This window comes from Brassica rapa, chromosome A10, assembly GCF_000309985.2.
Source record: "Brassica rapa cultivar Chiifu-401-42 chromosome A10, CAAS_Brap_v3.01, whole genome shotgun sequence".
NCBI lineage: Eukaryota > Viridiplantae > Streptophyta > Magnoliopsida > Brassicales > Brassicaceae > Brassica > Brassica rapa.
In genome coordinates, this window is record NC_024804.2 from 2393320 (window position 1) to 2409361 (window position 16042).

At 32.2% G+C, this 16042-nt stretch overlaps 3 protein-coding genes across 4 annotated transcripts; 2 read left to right on the forward strand and 1 right to left on the reverse strand.

Annotated features, from left to right (window-relative positions):
* The first annotated feature begins 188 nt into the window (after positions 1-188).
* Positions 189-8099, forward strand: LOC103844100 (probable LRR receptor-like serine/threonine-protein kinase At1g05700). Its single transcript, XM_009120874.3, has 10 exons — positions 189-433; positions 821-1358; positions 1463-1938; positions 2012-2150; positions 2231-2302; positions 2481-2552; positions 2638-2867; positions 2949-3154; positions 3471-3850; positions 3940-8099. Exons 1-10 carry the CDS (start codon positions 346-348, stop codon positions 4277-4279), a joined length of 2541 nt encoding a protein of 846 aa, XP_009119122.1. The 5' UTR covers positions 189-345; the 3' UTR covers positions 4280-8099.
* Positions 8100-9464: 1365 nt separating this feature from the next.
* LOC103844099 (transcription factor bHLH153) lies at positions 9465-14065 on the forward strand. Of its 2 annotated transcripts, XM_033281490.1 has the most exons (7): positions 9465-10032; positions 10919-11030; positions 11122-11187; positions 11263-11328; positions 11411-11455; positions 11551-11662; positions 11987-14065. In XM_033281490.1, the coding sequence occupies exons 2-7, from the start codon at positions 10923-10925 to the stop codon at positions 12073-12075; spliced, it is 486 nt and encodes a 161-aa protein (XP_033137381.1). In that variant the 5' UTR covers positions 9465-10032; positions 10919-10922; the 3' UTR covers positions 12076-14065. The 2 variants fall into 2 exon arrangements, with proteins under 2 accessions (XP_033137381.1, XP_009119120.1); XM_009120872.3 differs by lacking the exon at positions 11987-14065 and having other exon boundaries at positions 9755-10032; positions 11551-11936.
* Positions 14066-14498: 433 nt separating this feature from the next.
* Positions 14499-15829, reverse strand: LOC103844097 (protein RESTRICTED TEV MOVEMENT 1). The gene is made up of 2 exons (XM_009120871.3): positions 15314-15829; positions 14499-14956 (listed from the first exon to the last, which is right to left on the reverse strand). Exons 1-2 carry the CDS (start codon positions 15587-15589, stop codon positions 14639-14641), a joined length of 594 nt encoding a protein of 197 aa, XP_009119119.2. The 5' UTR covers positions 15590-15829; the 3' UTR covers positions 14499-14638.
* Positions 15830-16042: the final 213 nt, after the last annotated feature.

A 16042-nucleotide genomic window follows, 5' to 3' on the forward strand; every position in this document is an offset into this window, starting at 1 on the left:
AATGCTATTCATATCATGCTTGTCATGTCTTTAGCATATTTACAGAAAAAAAAATATATATATATATATATATATATTTGCTAGCGAATGAAAATCAATCTCTTACAAAAAGATGAGTAATATATATATCTTTTGTTAGGATAATGATTTGATATATTCGGCGGGTCATTCGTTTACTTTTGAATTTTGATGGAGATTTGACTTTGCGGTATAGTCAAGATGAGCAAGTAGCAAATATAAATCACTTAATTATTTTCATTTCAGAGTTTACTTTCAGAATAATTATTTTTTTCGTGTTTAAGTACAAGACTTCATCACGTCAAAGTTTCAGAAGATCAGACTAAAATGGAAACCTTTCGTGTTCTCAGTTTGGTATATTCAGCAGCTTTTGCTTTGTGTCTTGTCGTTTCGGTTCTTGCACAAGACCAATCAGGTTATGATCTTCAGATGTATTGTTTAGTAAAGAAAGTATAAATATGAGAAAAAGACCAAAATAACAGTAAATCAAGTTTTTGTTCCCAAACTAGCATTCAAGGCCAAAAGTCACAAAAATAGCACTGAAGGGGTGGGGTTTAGGGTTTAGAATTTAGGGTTTAGGGTTTAGAGTTTAGGTTTTAGGGTTTAGAGTAGAGAAGTGAGGTTTTGGGATAAGATTTCAAATTTTGAAAAATAAAAAAATTTAAATTTTTCAAAAGATATAACGCTATTTTGATCATTTTAGTTTTTGAGTGCTATTTTTGTGATATAAACTTAGAAATGTGTTATTTTGGAGATTTGCCCTATAAATATTTACTCTTTTTTTACGTTGCATGATTCACAGGTTTTATAAGCATCGACTGTGGAATCCCAAGTGGATCATCCTACAAAGACGACACAACGGGCATAAACTACGTTTCAGATTCATCCTTTGTCGAAACCGGAGTCTCCAAATCTGTTTCCTTCACAGCTCAAAGACAGCTTCAAACACTGAGGAGCTTTCCCGAAGGTGCAAGAAACTGCTACACGCTGACACCAAAGCAAGGGAAAGGCAAGAAGTACCTCGTAAGAGCTGGTTTCATGTACGGAAACTACGACGGAGAGAATGGTTCTCCCGAGTTTGATCTGTATCTCGGTGGAAACATCTGGGACACTGTCTTTCTCACCAATGGATCGGTCGTTGTATCCAAAGAAGTCGTTTACTTGAGCCGAACAGAGAAAATCTTTGTCTGTTTGGGAAACAAAGGCAAAGGAACTCCATTTATGTCGACGCTAGAGCTTCGGTTTCTCGGGAACGACAATACGACGTATGATTCTCCAAACGGTGCTCTCTTCTTCTCCAGACGCTGGGACTTTGGCTCTCTTATGGACTCACCCGTCAGGTAATGCTCTGTTTCGTACTCTGTTTTTGCTCTGTTTTTTGCTCTGTTTTGTGTTCTGTTTCTTTGGCTCAAAGTTTCCGTATATCTTTTTGACTTTGAATCAGATACGATGAAGATGTTTTCGATCGAATCTGGATACCTAGAAACTTTGGATACTGCAGAGAGATCAACACCTCACTACCTGTTCTCTCAGACGATAATAGTTACAATCTTTCAAGTTTGGTGATGAGCACAGCGATGACTCCAACGAACACAACGAACCCCATCGCAATGACTTTAGAAAACAGCGATCCAAACGTCAGGTACTTTGCTTACGTTCATTTCGCCGAGGTAGAAGATCTTAGTCTCAGACCGAACCAGACCAGAGAGTTCGATATCCGAATCAACGGAGTCACAGTTCATGCTGCCTTCAGTCCCAAGTATCTTCAGACAAACACTTTTGTTCTAAACCCTGAGAGCCAAACTGATATTGTGTTTTCGCTAGTGAGAACGTCCAAGTCCACTCTTCCACCAATTATTAACGCACTAGAGATCTACATCGCAAATAGTTTCTCGCAATCTCTCACTAACGAAGAAGACGGTAGGTGCTAGTAACATGAACCAACAAGTTTTAGTTTTGTTTTCTCGTTTTGATAAATTGTTTTAACATATAGTCAACGCGGTTACGGGTGTAAAGACAAGCTATAAAGTGAAGAGAAACTGGCAAGGAGATCCTTGTATGCCTAATGACTACCTTTGGGAAGGACTTAACTGTAGTTATGATAGTCTTACTCCTCCAAGAATCACATCACTGTAAGTGTAACCTAATCTTCATCTCTTCTTGCCAGCTCAAAGATTCTGTAACTTAACTTAAATTCGTTGCTTGGATGCAGGAACTTATCTTCTAGTGGGTTAACGGGCCTCTTATCACCGTCCTTCTCCAACCTCACAATGATTCAAGAGCTGTGAGTTAATCGAATCCATGTTTTTTTTTTTCATTTTTTGGTCAAGAATCCAACTCAAGCTTAGGGTACCAATTTTTTGTATAGTGTTAAAGATTTTCTTGACTTGAACAAGGCAACTCTATAGTCTTCTTATAACAATTTTTTTTAAAAAAAACTATGTTATCTTCTTAACCGACAGAGACTTATCAAACAATGGCTTAACCGGAGAGATACCAGAGTTTGTGTCAAGACTGAATTTCTTGAGGGTTTTGTAAGTTCTAAAAATATTGATACAAAGATATAAAAAAAATATAGGTCTATAAAGTTGGACTCTGACTCTTAATAATTATCTACAGATATCTAGAGAAAAACAAGCTAACAGGTTCAGTTCCATCCGAGTTATTAGAAAGATCAAAGACTGGATCACTCACCTTAAGGGTTGGGGAGAATCAGGGACTCTGTACCGAGATTTCTTGCGGAAAAAGCAACAAGAAAACACTAGTGATCGCCCTTGTCGCATCATTGTTCATTCTCCTTTTACTCTCTGGTGTGTTTTGGAAGATCAAGAACCGAAGGAAGAAGTCTGGTAAAAAAATCTTATCTTATTAGTTATTACATATATATTTAGTTTATCATGGTACCAATTGTTAAAATTTCTCTTGCATAGTAAACTCTGCGGTTGTGAAGGCAAAATCAGAGAACAAGTTACTGTTTACATATGAAGACGTTGTGAAGATGACAAATAACTTCGGTCGTGTCCTCGGCAGAGGAGGGTTTGGAACAGTCTACCATGGCTACTATAACAACATTCAAGTCGCTGTTAAACTTCTATCAGAAACATCAGCTCAGGGATTCAAAGAGTTTCGCTCTGAGGTAATGTTAAATCTCAGATACTGATACCAGAAGGATAAATAATCTATAGTTAAGCACTAACTAGACGTTTTTTTATATGCCAAGCTGATGGACAAAACATTTGGAACCTAGGTGGCTACTAAGCGTTAACAAAATATTTATTTATTTATTATATTTTATCAATTTATATTACCAATTTTTAAAAAATTTAATTATAAAATTATTTTGACAATACAAAATCCAAAATCAGACAATTTCGTGGACTTACACTAACATTGTTAGTTGATTTAACCGATTAGACCGATTTTTACAACATTGCATGTATATGTTCATATAGGTTGAAGTTCTTGTGAGGGTTCATCATGTAAACCTCACTGCACTCATCGGTTACTTCCACGAAGCTGATCAAATGGGGTTGATCTATGAGTTCATGGCTAATGGAAACATGGCTGATCATCTCTCTGGAAAGTATGACCATATGTTGAGCTGGAGACAAAGGCTTCAGATTGCACTCGATGCAGCACAAGGTCTTGAGTATCTTCACTGTGGATGCAAACCTGCGATAGTTCACAGAGATGTGAAGACTTCGAACATATTGTTGAACGATAAGAACAGAGCTAAGCTTGCAGATTTTGGACTCTCGAGGAGTTTTCAGACAGAGAGTCGTTCTCATGTCTCAACTCTAGTCGCTGGAACTCCTGGATATCTCGATCCGCTGTCAGTTTTCTCTCTTTTGTCTCCCCAACAATTTAACAAAAAAAAAATAATAATTGAATAATTGTTTTTGTTTTGTTTTGTTTGTGTAGATGCTTTGAGACAAATGGGCTAAACGAGAAGAGTGACATTTACAGTTTTGGAGTTGTTCTGTTGGAGATGATTACAGGCAAGACTGCGATCAGTGAGTCGCAGAGGAAACGTGTTCATGTGAGTGATTGGGTGATATCGATTTTGAAGTCTACTAATGATGTGAACAATGTTATAGATTCCAAAATGCCTAAAGATTTTGATGCGAACTCTGTTTGGAAAGTTGTGGAGCTTGCTTTGGCTTCTGTTTCACAAAACGTTTCTGAGAGGCCAAACATGCAACAGATTGTTAAAGGACTGAATGAGTGTCTTCAAAGAGAAGAGTGTGACAAGAATTATTGATGTCAACACCACAAATGTGTAGAAGTAAAGGGGTTGGAAATGAAAAAATGTGGAAAATTTGGAGGTGTTTTTGTAAGTTTGTGCTGTGTATCTTAAAGCCCTAAAATAGTTGAATAATGAGTAATTCTCATGTTGTGACTTGTGATGCAAACTTCTCAGAAGATTGGTTCTCTTGTTTGAGGGATAAATCTGCGGTGTTACATGGCAGTTTTGGAAGCCCATATATCAATTTACCGGGCCAACAATAAAAGTTTTGGAAGCCCATATGGTTTGCTTTCAAGAAACAAAGGAAAAGTAAAATGAGGGAGAGAAGAAGATGGTGACAGGGAGACAAAGACCCAATACCGCGTGGTACCCACGTACTTTTTGCAACAAAACGCAGATTCCTTTGGACTTTTGAGACGCACGGTCTGTGCCGCTGTCCCTACAAATCTTCTGTTTAACTCACGCGATCGCTCACTCCACGGCTTCGTTTTCAAAACGTGCTTTTTGTTATCGCGCAACATGAATGATTCACAGCGCGAGTTCGGTGTTTCTTCGCACACGCGCGCGTCTCGTAGCGTCTATCTCTGATTTTGGGTTGACGTCAGACAAATTTAGTTTTGTCTTACTTGTACATTTTAAAATAAAAAAACTCTTGAACACAAAAACTTCGTAAACATTTATAGTATGGGACAAAGATACTCCCACCTTATTAGTTACTCCCTCAGTATTTTTTTATTTGACGTTTTCCAGCTTTGCACAAACATTAAAAAAATTGATACAATTTCTATTTTAACCTTTTCAATTGCTTTAGATTGACTAAAGATGCTAGAAGTCACGTTAATATTACAAGGGTAGAAACATCAACTTCTATCATTATTTGCATTGAACTCCGTAAACGTCAAGTATATTGACACAAAAAAAAATCACTAAAACGTCAACTATTCCCGAACGAAGGGAGTATTACTTTAAGTGGTGTTTGGAAGAAAAAAATTTGTTTCAAAATAATTGATTTTTTCATTATTTTAGATAGAATTTAGTATCATTTAAACTTTGTGAACAATTACAAAATAATATTTTTTTCCTTATTGGTTGAATTAATTTCATTTAATGATATTTTTATGTAGCCAAGATAAATTGTATAGAAGTTTGTATTTTCTTAATCCAAGTGCAAAAATCTTAAAAATCACTTAAATTGATACATAAGAGGTTATACTTAATGCATGTGATTAACTAACAGAGATTAATGTTCCAATTGTATTTGTATGATTATGTGTATGTGTATGATATTTCTAAACAATCATGGTAGAAGTTAAGAGCACCTCCAACCTCACTCTATTTTTCACTTTAAAATAGAGTTTATAGTAAAAAATATTCTAATTGTACTCTATTTCTCACTCTATAATAGAGTGAAAAATAGGTTTACTTCAAATATAGAGTAATTTGTTTTTTTTTGTTCATCACTCTATTTTCTACTCAAAAATAGAGTACCATTGGAGCAAACTCAAATTCTATTATAGAGTAAAAAATAGAGTGAGACATTGGAGATGGTCTAATAGTACATTGGTTGAGAATTGATGATATTATGTGCAATGGATTTGATTGATTGATTTATACATTTGTATTGATATGTCAACAACTCCAAGAATTGTACTGGCTGTGTGACTAGCTAGAGTCCGATATTATTTGCAACTCCAAGTTAAGTAGTACATTGGTTGAGAATTGATGATATTATGTGCAATGGATTTGATTGATTGATTTATACATTTGTACTGATATGTCAACAACTCCAAGAATTGTACTGGCTGTGTGACTAGCTAGAGTCCGATGCGTTAACCTCTTCTCTGGCTGATAACTTTATTGGTTAATTTCAAAGAGAAGAGAACAAAATTCAAAAGAAAGAAAAGGGCCAAAAAGTGGAAAGGGTTGCACATAAATAGAATAGGTCAAATATTTAGACAAAAACTCAATGAATAACCCACTAAATGTCACTGTCAAACTAGAAAAAAAATAGTTATAATATTCAGTCTGTAATGATAATAATGAGTGATGTTGAAAATAATAAAAGCCAATTCTACCTGGGACTGATATAACTACGACTACAACGACCTCTCTCCATCCCCATAGGTTGGATAATAGCTGTCAGATTATGAAAGAAAAATATCAAATGGTTACCACGAGGGTAGTATCATCACTAGGAAATTTAATTTCTTATTGGTATAGTAAGTAATAGTCCTAAGTAATAAGGAGTAGTGATTACTATTTTTATTTATTTTTATATAAGTAGTGATTTTTTTTTGGAGCAACTTATATAAGTAGTGATTGTAATGGAGTATTCTGTATTCACTGTTTTATTTTCTGAACAGTGGAAGACATCTTTTAAAAAATCAACGTGAATATTAATGTTTTCGTAACTTTGATAGATTGCTAAATGTCAAACACAGTTTAGTTATTCCGGGTGAAACAAAATGCAACTAGTCTGCTCATTTAGGAAGAATAAGTCTTTTACTCTTTAGTCATCTGTTACAATTCAACCATTAAAAATAGTTTGCACATTTGTCAAATGGTAGGTGGTAGTCTGGTAGATGATAATGTTGAAGATCTGATTTATATAAGGTAACTACTCCATCGGAAACTTCATTGAAGAGCGGTGTCCAAAGAAGGTAAAGGAATAATGTATGGATTGTATACTTAAATTATGGGACATCATTTAAATCTGAAGCCCTATGCATTTAACTGAAGATATACAATCCCAACGTCTTTATTGAAACTCTGGTTTGGGGTTGAGACTTTTAGGAATAAACTAACTAACTTGCTTTGATAAGTCCAGCTCAACAAAATTATAGACCACCACAAGTTTGAAACTAGCTACTAATCTAAAAAACTTAGTAGTATTTTGTAAGGAAAAAAGTTTCTCAGCTACACCATGTTTAGTATAATACTAGGTGATTTTTCCGTGCTCATGCACGGATATAAATATTTCTAAAGTAAATATCTATAATAATTGATTGCTATTTACTTTTAATTTTAAATTAATTTATAATTTGTATGCATCATTTATATTAATAATATTATATTACTTTAATTATACATATGATTTTTTATATGTTATATCTAATCGGTTTTGTTGTTTTTACAGTCAATTTAGTTATCATTTGGGTAAATTAGATTGCATCTCTGAATTCAATTGTAATATTTTTTTATTCTATATATTAAAGTTTTGATTAATTTCTTATTTGTATTTAGGTGGTTGTTGTCTTAGATATGTAAATATACTTTATGAAGATTATGTATAACTTAAGATATATCGTGCTTAGAATGAAATAAAAAAATAAACTAAAGTGTATGATTTCAAATTACATAAATTAATTTAACAATAATATTCTGAAGTCTCATGCATATATATAAATTTTACCAAAAAAAACTAAATTGTAACAGTTGGTTAAAATTTCATTTTCATTTTTAATATGTTTTGAGTTGTCCTATGATTTATATTTATAAAATAAATTACTAATCTTATAAAATTATATATTCTTATCGTAGTTAAATCTATGATTTTATATATAAGTTGGATTAGTCGAATCACTCATATTATGAATATATTGAGTTATATATATTCTTTCAAATTCAAAATGAAGTATAATTCTTTTTATTATAATTAAGTCAAATCAAGTTAATTTTATTTATCGTTTAAATGTGCATGTATTTTCATAATATTTATCAAATTATATGTTGATGTTTTTTAAAAGAATATTAAAAATAAAGCGGTGATCAATAGGAACTTACATGCATATGTAGTTGATACATTTTTGGAATCTCATGAACACATATCAATATTTACAATAATTAAAATATTTTATAAATTCTAAATAACTTTATACCTTTGATTTATTGAATGGAAACTGAAATTTATTTTAAATAATCTTAAAAATGAGAATTCAGATTTTCTTTGATATTTTGATTATGGTTCTATTAAGTTCCACAAACATAAAAACATAAAATATAAAAGCAAATTTAATATTAAGAAAACAAATAACTTTAAAAATGATAAAATATAATATATCTACCTCATTAAACTATTTTGTAAGTATTTGATCAAACCATGTTTATTTTTAAAATTTATGTTCAGTTTTTTTAATGACTCTTAATTTAATGAAATCACATTATATACAAATTTATATTTTTCATCTAAGAAATATAGATATAAAGAAAGTATTTGATTACTTCAAAATATATTTTATGTTATTTAAAATATTTTTAAATGTAATATTACTATTTTGTGAACTTTCCCTTTTTTATGAAATCATATTATATATACATATATTCGTTTTTCAATTTGTTTTTTTTTTTAATTTATAAAAGTTTTCCTTTTTTATTATATGTATATGTTTTTTGGAAATTTTTAAAAAGGAAACTAAAAAAGTAGAATTTCAAATGTAATATTTTTAGTTCATTAAGGGTATCAGTGTAATAAACCATCGTGAGAGTTAACGTGAGAGCGACACATAGGAAACTGACTTCTCAAATAATATTATAGAGATGGTGCAAACCATCCAGAGTTTAGAATTGTGTCGAAACCTACACGATGTATATGATAAATACATGCCACATATATGACGTTAATAAAAATATGGTACCAACATCATAACGAGGTTTAATTGATTTTAGTTAAAATAATTGGGGTCAGCTCGTAATTAAGTAAAGTTAAACTCCAATTAACAAAACCCGACCTGAACCAAACGAAAAACCCGACCCAGACTTAACCATTTCCTCCTCCAAATCGATTTCATTTAGAAATTTAGGGTTCATCGTTCAAAACAGAGAGAAAGAGAGATGGAATTTGGTGGAAGATGGAGCAATAAGGGAAAGGGCAAGGCAAATGAAAGCATGCAAGTGTTCTTACCTCATTGTCGCCTTATTTCTTCAATTACCACATCCGGATTCGATTTCGCCGAAACTGAATCGATCTCTCTCTCTCTGTCTCTGCAATCTATCTTTGTCTCTGACGAATCTTTCACTCTCTTTTCGAAATTTCCAATTTTTTCTTGTTTGGAACCCTAAATTTCTAAATGAAAACGATTTGGGGGAAATGGTTAAGTCTGGGTCGGGTTTTTCGTTTGGTTCGGGTCGGGTTTTGTTAATTGGAGTTTAACTTTACTTAAGTACGAGCTGACCCCAATTATTTTAACTAAAATCAATTAAACCTCGTTATGATGTTGGCACCATATTTTTATTGTCGTATATGTGGCATATATTTATCATATACATCGTGTAGGTTTCGACACAATTCTAAACTTTGGATGGTTTGCACCATATTATACTAAACATGGTGTAGCTGAGAAAATCCAATATGTAATCTAAATACGTTATATTTGCCGACAAAATGTCATTACTTGCCCCCACAAAAATGTTGAGAGGAAAAAGACATATAGAAAGCAGTTCCTTTCTATATTTCTTTCGTTTGGTTTTAGCATTCACAGAATCAAAGACACAGTTTCTTCTTCTTCTCTATCTCTCTCTTTTTCTAAAGAAACGAGGTCATTTTTCGCTCAAGCCTGAGCTCTTCATCAATAACTGATTTCGCGTTACAGCACGATCATGAACGCCATTAACGAAGGAAAAGACTGGAGTATATACTAAATACCATCATACCAGTTAGACTGAGAAAACTCAAAAGAGAAAGAAATATTTATGTGTCTTATCGGGTGTTGTGTTGTCAAGAACCTGTAAGGACAAAAACAAAGCTTTTTATGAGTTTCCTCTGCCAATTTGTGAGTTTCTCTCTCTCTCTCTCTTTCCCTCTCCTCTGTTTTTCAACTTCTTTCGCTCTGTTTCCTTAGTTCTTTCTTCTGTTGCTCTGTTTGGTTTCTCCATTTCTGGTTTAACTACTCTCTCTTGTTCTTGGTTCTATTAATTTCAGTCGGATTAGGTTTTGATTATCGTTTAGATAATTCTCCTGATCAAAAATGTTCCCATCTTTGATAGTGTTAAATGTTCTACTCATATAGTTTTTATTGTAATGGAGTAAGTTAACTTATAGTTTTAAGTTAATTCAATAATTCTCCTATAATCCATGGAGAATTCTGTGTGGGGTTTCTCTTGTTTGTTAGGGACGCAAGTGATTCATGCATATAAGATGTTCTTGTCAGTAAGTAAGTATACGGAAAATAGTTTTAGTAAGTTATGATAAGATATTCTGTTTGAGCCATGATTAACCCTAATCTTTAACTGGGTTTTTATCTTCGGGTAAGAGACGATTCTTAGTTTTTAAGAAAAATTAAGAACCGTCTCTTAAATAAGAGATATAAGAGCCGTCTCTTAGCCGAAAAGTGTAACAAAAAATAAAAAAAAATATCAAATCATGAGTTAAGAATCCGAGACCGGGGTTAATCATGCTAAAATAGTTTTGCTAATGAATCCTTAAAATAATGCTTAAGCTGATGTCAACTCCTCGCCTACTTCGTTGACCAATGAATGTACCTTTTGTCTTGGTTTAATATTCTTAATCCATGTCCTGTCTCCCAATGCATTGGTTGGTCCAAAAACATTCATAGATCTTTGTAATCAATCGTCTTGGTCTCTATAAAATTGCATTAGGATGGTAACGTCGTACATCATGTCAATTCTCATTTCTTGATGTTTTCCTCATTGACAAAGGGGGATGGATTTTTCTAGTAACGCCGGAATGATGATGGAGAATAAGAGGAATGTCGTCTGCTCTCTCGAAGAAAGCAACATCAAACGCCACAAGTCTGATCTCTCTTCCAAGGTACTGCTTAAATTAGTCTTTCCATCTTTTGGCTTATTAGACCAAAGAGTGCAGAGTTAGTGAACCTTTCCTTCTCTTTATGGTTAAACAGGAGAGGAAGGACAAAGTTGGAGAACGTATCTCGGCTCTTCAACAGATAGTTTCCCCTTACGGAAAGGTAACTTTCTCTGATTAGAAAATCATGAGTTTTCATCTCTTTTCTCTAAATCTACTTTTGACAAAAATGCCACAGACCGACACTGCGTCAGTTCTTCTAGACGCGGTGCACTACATAGAGTTTCTTCACGAGCAAGTCAAGGTCTGTATTCTTCTCTTCACCCGTCAAATACCATTGCCCAGCATGGTTATAACATCTGAGTTTTCATGTTCTTTTTGAACAGGTTCTAAGCGCTCCGTATCTGCAAACAGTGTCCACTGCTACGCTGGTGAGCATGCACTTGAATCTTGAACATATTATACTTTTGTTCACTGTGTTCTGAGAGCTCGAATACCTTCCACAAAATATTTTCTTTATAACTAGGTGGAGATAGAGCAGTATAGCCTGAGCAACAGAGGATTATGTCTTGTTCCAATGGAGTCTACAGCTGGAGTTGCTCAAAGCAACGGAGCTGATATATGGGCGTCAGTGAAAGGTCCTCCATCTCCAGCTTTGAATGTCAAGTCTCAATCACCCTTTAGATGACCGCTTCAGACGCCCCACAACCTACTAAGAATATCTTTCTCTTAAAGTCTAATGAAGAATAACAATTATTTTTATGATTTTAGACAGACACATATATAAACATAAACATGTTTTTAGAACAGCTTATGGTTGGCAATGGCTGTTATTTATTTAAATGCTTAATGCATACCCTTACTCGGGGACTTATGTAGAGTTTTAGAAAAATTAAATTTTTGAAAGCTTTATCTTTCCTTTGAAATCTCTGAGTCAGAGTTGGGTGATGACATTGTTTTAGGATTAAAATGGGCACCGATAGATAAAAGACCAGGAGTAATAGGTTCCACGAAAACCACCAAATTGAGGAGACTCTCCAAGCCTAAATGAAAAACTTCTCTCTGAGCTCAATGTGTACAAGCCTTGGCTGGCTAGACCGAAGGGACCGTACCTCCTTGATGTTGGTGGTGAATGTGAGCTGTGCGATATTATAAGAATCGCCAGAGGTGTGATATAGACCACTGATTCCAGAAATGTACTCAGCCGGATGGTTCAACTCAATCTGCAGACAGTTATGTCAAAGTTAATATTGAAGAAAAAAAGAAGATAGGCAAATGAAGATCATTGCATGGCATCTTGTTGGAACTATTTTTTGAACATTATGAATAATATTTTTTGAACATTATGAATAATGTATTCATATGTCAAAAATGAAGTTTTATTTGAATGAGAAATGGAAGTCTAATATGTGTGTGATTTGAAAATCTTGTATAAAGTAGCAAATAAATACATTAGATATTTGATCTTGGATTTGGGTTTTGATTTGTTAGTTGAACTTTATGTTCATTAACTTAAATCAAATATATGTTATTATTTTATATTGATAAAATAAAAAAAAAACTCATTTTAAAGTATATTATTTTGTTTGAATTGGTCAAAACAATAATAATTTTACTCTTTAATTTCTTGGTCAAAATGTGAAATAAATTCACATACTAATTGACAAGAATTAAAGTTTTCATTAGTGCACTATGAAAGTTTTATTTTTATGTTGAAGAATGAAATTTGTGATTCTCATTATTTTTCTATAAAAGGGCTTGTAAGCATTATAGAAAAAATAGATTTTGAACAACAAATCACTTTCTCATACTTTGAATAGTTATGTTAGTATTTTTTTTTTATTTTGAATATGAGAGTACACTTATAATTTATTTTATAACAAAAATGAATTTATTTTATTCTAAATTCTTCTAAATCAAACATAAACTTCTTGGAAATTAATAATTTCATGTTCTTCGTTATTAACATTTAATTAGATAAAATATATAATAATATAAACTTTGAACTTAATTATGTGACATTAACACTTATAATTTATTGAAATATAAAATAACAATAAATTAAAATCAAGAATTAGTTTGAGATTCATGAACTAACGCGAAACAAAGAGTAACGTAATGAAAAATAAAAGGGTTTTTAGTAATTAAACCCCTCAACTAAAGATGAATTGTAAAATAAATCTTCAACTAAAAATCCTGTGAAATAAACCCTCAACTTCAATTCCGTTAACATATGTTACCCTCCGTCTAAAAAACCGTGACGGAGGGTGACATACGTTAACGGTTTGTAAGTTGAGGGTTTATAATGTTGAAAACTTAGTTGATGGGTTTTTTTACGATTGAAAAATAGTTGAGGGGTTTTTTCACAAAAATCATTAAATTTTTAAATCTTTATTATCATTTATATATTGTTTTAGATTGATTTATAAGTCTTTAAAACTAATTTATAAATTTTAATACATTACTTTATAACCGATTTATAAAACTTCATAAACATTTTAATACTTTTACATATGATTAATACGGTTTCACAATTATTTTATAAGTTTTTACAGATTCTGATACTTTTTAGGATAAAATAATTTAACATTATTCGTGATACTACTGAAACATATATTGCAATACAATAATAATATATCAAATATATTTCTATTGATCAAGAAAACAAACAAAAATATAATGTATTGGAATAAAAATAATCATGCATTATTTTTTGGGATATGGGGAAAGTATGAGCCAGATGACGGAAAATCATGAAAATAAGAAAAAGTGTGTCCTAACTCTAAATAGAAAGATTGACTTCGTGGATGAATTATCCTCCACAATTTTTAAGACTTAATATAACTTAGAAAAATTAAATTATTTGATAGTTGACAATGACAATATAAACACACAAATTTTCTTATATCACTATTACCAAATATCAAATAATTTAATATTTTGAAGTTATATTAAGCTGTAAGTAGTGTTTAAAATTATTAATTTAGGATCTATAAATTAATTTTATAATAAAGTTATGTATTAAAATTTATAAATTAGTTTTAAAGGTTTATAAATCAAACTAAAACAATATATAAATGATAATAAAGATTTTAAAAAAATTAATGACTTTTAGTGAAAAAACCTCTCAACTGTTTTTGAATCTTAAAAAAAAACCTCAACTAAGTTTTTAACATTATAAACCCTCAACTTATAAACTGTTAACGTATGTCACCCTCCGTCACGGTTTTTTAGACGGAGAGTAACATATGTTAACGGAATTAAAGTTGAGGGTTTATTTCACAAGATTTTTAGTTAGGGGGTTTTATTTACGATTCATCTTTAGTTGAGGGGTTTAATTACTAATAACCCAAAATAAAATGATCGATATTCTGGTGAATGATTTAACGTACGATCACACTCACATTCCACAGAGTGTAGCAGCAACAACATGCGCTACTTTGTACGGCTCATTAGTTATCGTTGATCATATACTGTTTCTCAATTAAAACACTATATTCCTCATGCATGGAACCATACATTAATTTATTTATTTATAGCGACATTTTCATATGTATTCATGTATAATTTTGATTATCGTTTGTTCATAGTGAACATTCAGTAAAAAAATATTATTAGCCCAAGACAATCTTTGACTCCAGTACTTTTGCATTGCTTTTATCTATTTTGGGTTGAACTGTTTTAGGCCTGAGGTAAAAACCGATGTACTGTAGTCCGGATGCATCGTAAGTCCCATGGAAACCGCCAAGCTGAGGAGATCTCCCGAGTTTAAACGAGAATTTTTCGTTGCTGGAACTGGAGGTACCAAAAGGACCGTATTCACTAGTGTTGGTAGTGAATTTGAGAGATCTTATGTGAGGATTGCTACCTTCGTATTTGTAACACTCTCCACTTATTCCAATTATGAACTCGTGCGGATAGGTCAGCTCTATCTGCAGGATCCAAAATCACATGTTTGAGTTCTAAACTTATAACCATGATCATGGATCAATCTGTTATATACTCGTACTAATTAACCATATATATATTCTATACTCTATCATGTGGGTAACTACTTCAAAAATAAAAAAAACTTATCATGTGTCTCTTGTGATCTAGTATCACATATTAGCTAAAACAATGCAAGTTTGACGATAATTATTTGTTTGTTTTGTAAAAGGTTTATGAAATAAATCTTCTTATAATAAAGTGAATCCCTAATCCAAGATGTTTCATCTTGGTTGTTCTTAGCGTTTAGTTTGTAAATAAATATTGTGATGGAGAAAAAGAAGAGTAAAAATCAGACTTACAACGTCAAACATGTTGCCCAAACCTGGACCGTGACAGTCGGATAAAACAAACTTTCCGTCTACCACGAACTGGAACTGAATAGACATGATTCCTGAGGCATTATGAGATATAAAGATCTGAGAGAGGATGCCATTGTGACTTCCTTCATCCCAGTTAACAATTGTTGTGCTTCTAGCATCATGCTTCCCTACTGGTCCTATCTTCATCAACTTTCCTTCCATTCTTTTACGACCAACTCTCTTAAGCTTTCTTATTGATGTTATGTTTAATTTCATACAATATAGCCCATATCTTTAAATAGTTCTCTAAGTTTGAAGCCTCGGATTGGAATATTCCTTTCCAGTCTTGTTAAACTTCTAATTTCATTTTTCCAGTACTTTATTACTTTATAATTTTAGGGGTAGTCTTCTACATTTTGAAATATTCCAATCTTGCATCAAATCCCTTCCGGAGATATTATTCGTTTGTTTATTTCCTCATAATAAAGAAGATTGCCTGTTTTTATTGCAATGCCCTCATATATTAACTCTTCCAGCAATCCTAAGCCCTTTTTGTGTTTCTTATCTATTGTAGTCTTGTAGCTCAGTTTCAACTTGTCTATTTTTTTTACTCATTTAACAATTATTTCCATGAAATTCATTCAATCATATGTTAAGCTTTGAATGCCTAATGAACCAACAAAATGTTCAAATGCACTAATGTAGAGTATAAACTAAAATGTTAAACAA

What these genes read in the sequence shown, in the direction of transcription:
- LOC103844097 (XM_009120871.3), bottom strand. Translation starts at nt 15,589, where the DNA reads ATGAAATTAAACATAACATCAATAAGAAAGCTTAAGAGAGTTGGTCGT. An exon ending in TGGGCAACATGTTTGACGTT is followed by an intron (nt 14,957 to 15,313) that starts GTAAGTCTGATT and finishes TGGATCCTGCAG; the next exon opens with ATAGAGCTGACCTATCCGCA.
- LOC103844099 (XM_033281490.1), top strand. Translation starts at nt 10,923, where the DNA reads ATGGATTTTTCTAGTAACGCCGGAATGATGATGGAGAATAAGAGGAAT. An exon ending in TAGTTTCCCCTTACGGAAAG is followed by an intron (nt 11,188 to 11,262) that starts GTAACTTTCTCT and finishes AAAATGCCACAG; the next exon opens with ACCGACACTGCGTCAGTTCT. An exon ending in TATATGGGCGTCAGTGAAAG is followed by an intron (nt 11,663 to 11,986) that starts GTCCTCCATCTC and finishes ACATTGTTTTAG; the next exon opens with GATTAAAATGGGCACCGATA.
- LOC103844100 (XM_009120874.3), top strand. Translation starts at nt 346, where the DNA reads ATGGAAACCTTTCGTGTTCTCAGTTTGGTATATTCAGCAGCTTTTGCT. An exon ending in GAACCGAAGGAAGAAGTCTG is followed by an intron (nt 2,868 to 2,948) that starts GTAAAAAAATCT and finishes TCTCTTGCATAG; the next exon opens with TAAACTCTGCGGTTGTGAAG. An exon ending in TCAAAGAGTTTCGCTCTGAG is followed by an intron (nt 3,155 to 3,470) that starts GTAATGTTAAAT and finishes ATGTTCATATAG; the next exon opens with GTTGAAGTTCTTGTGAGGGT.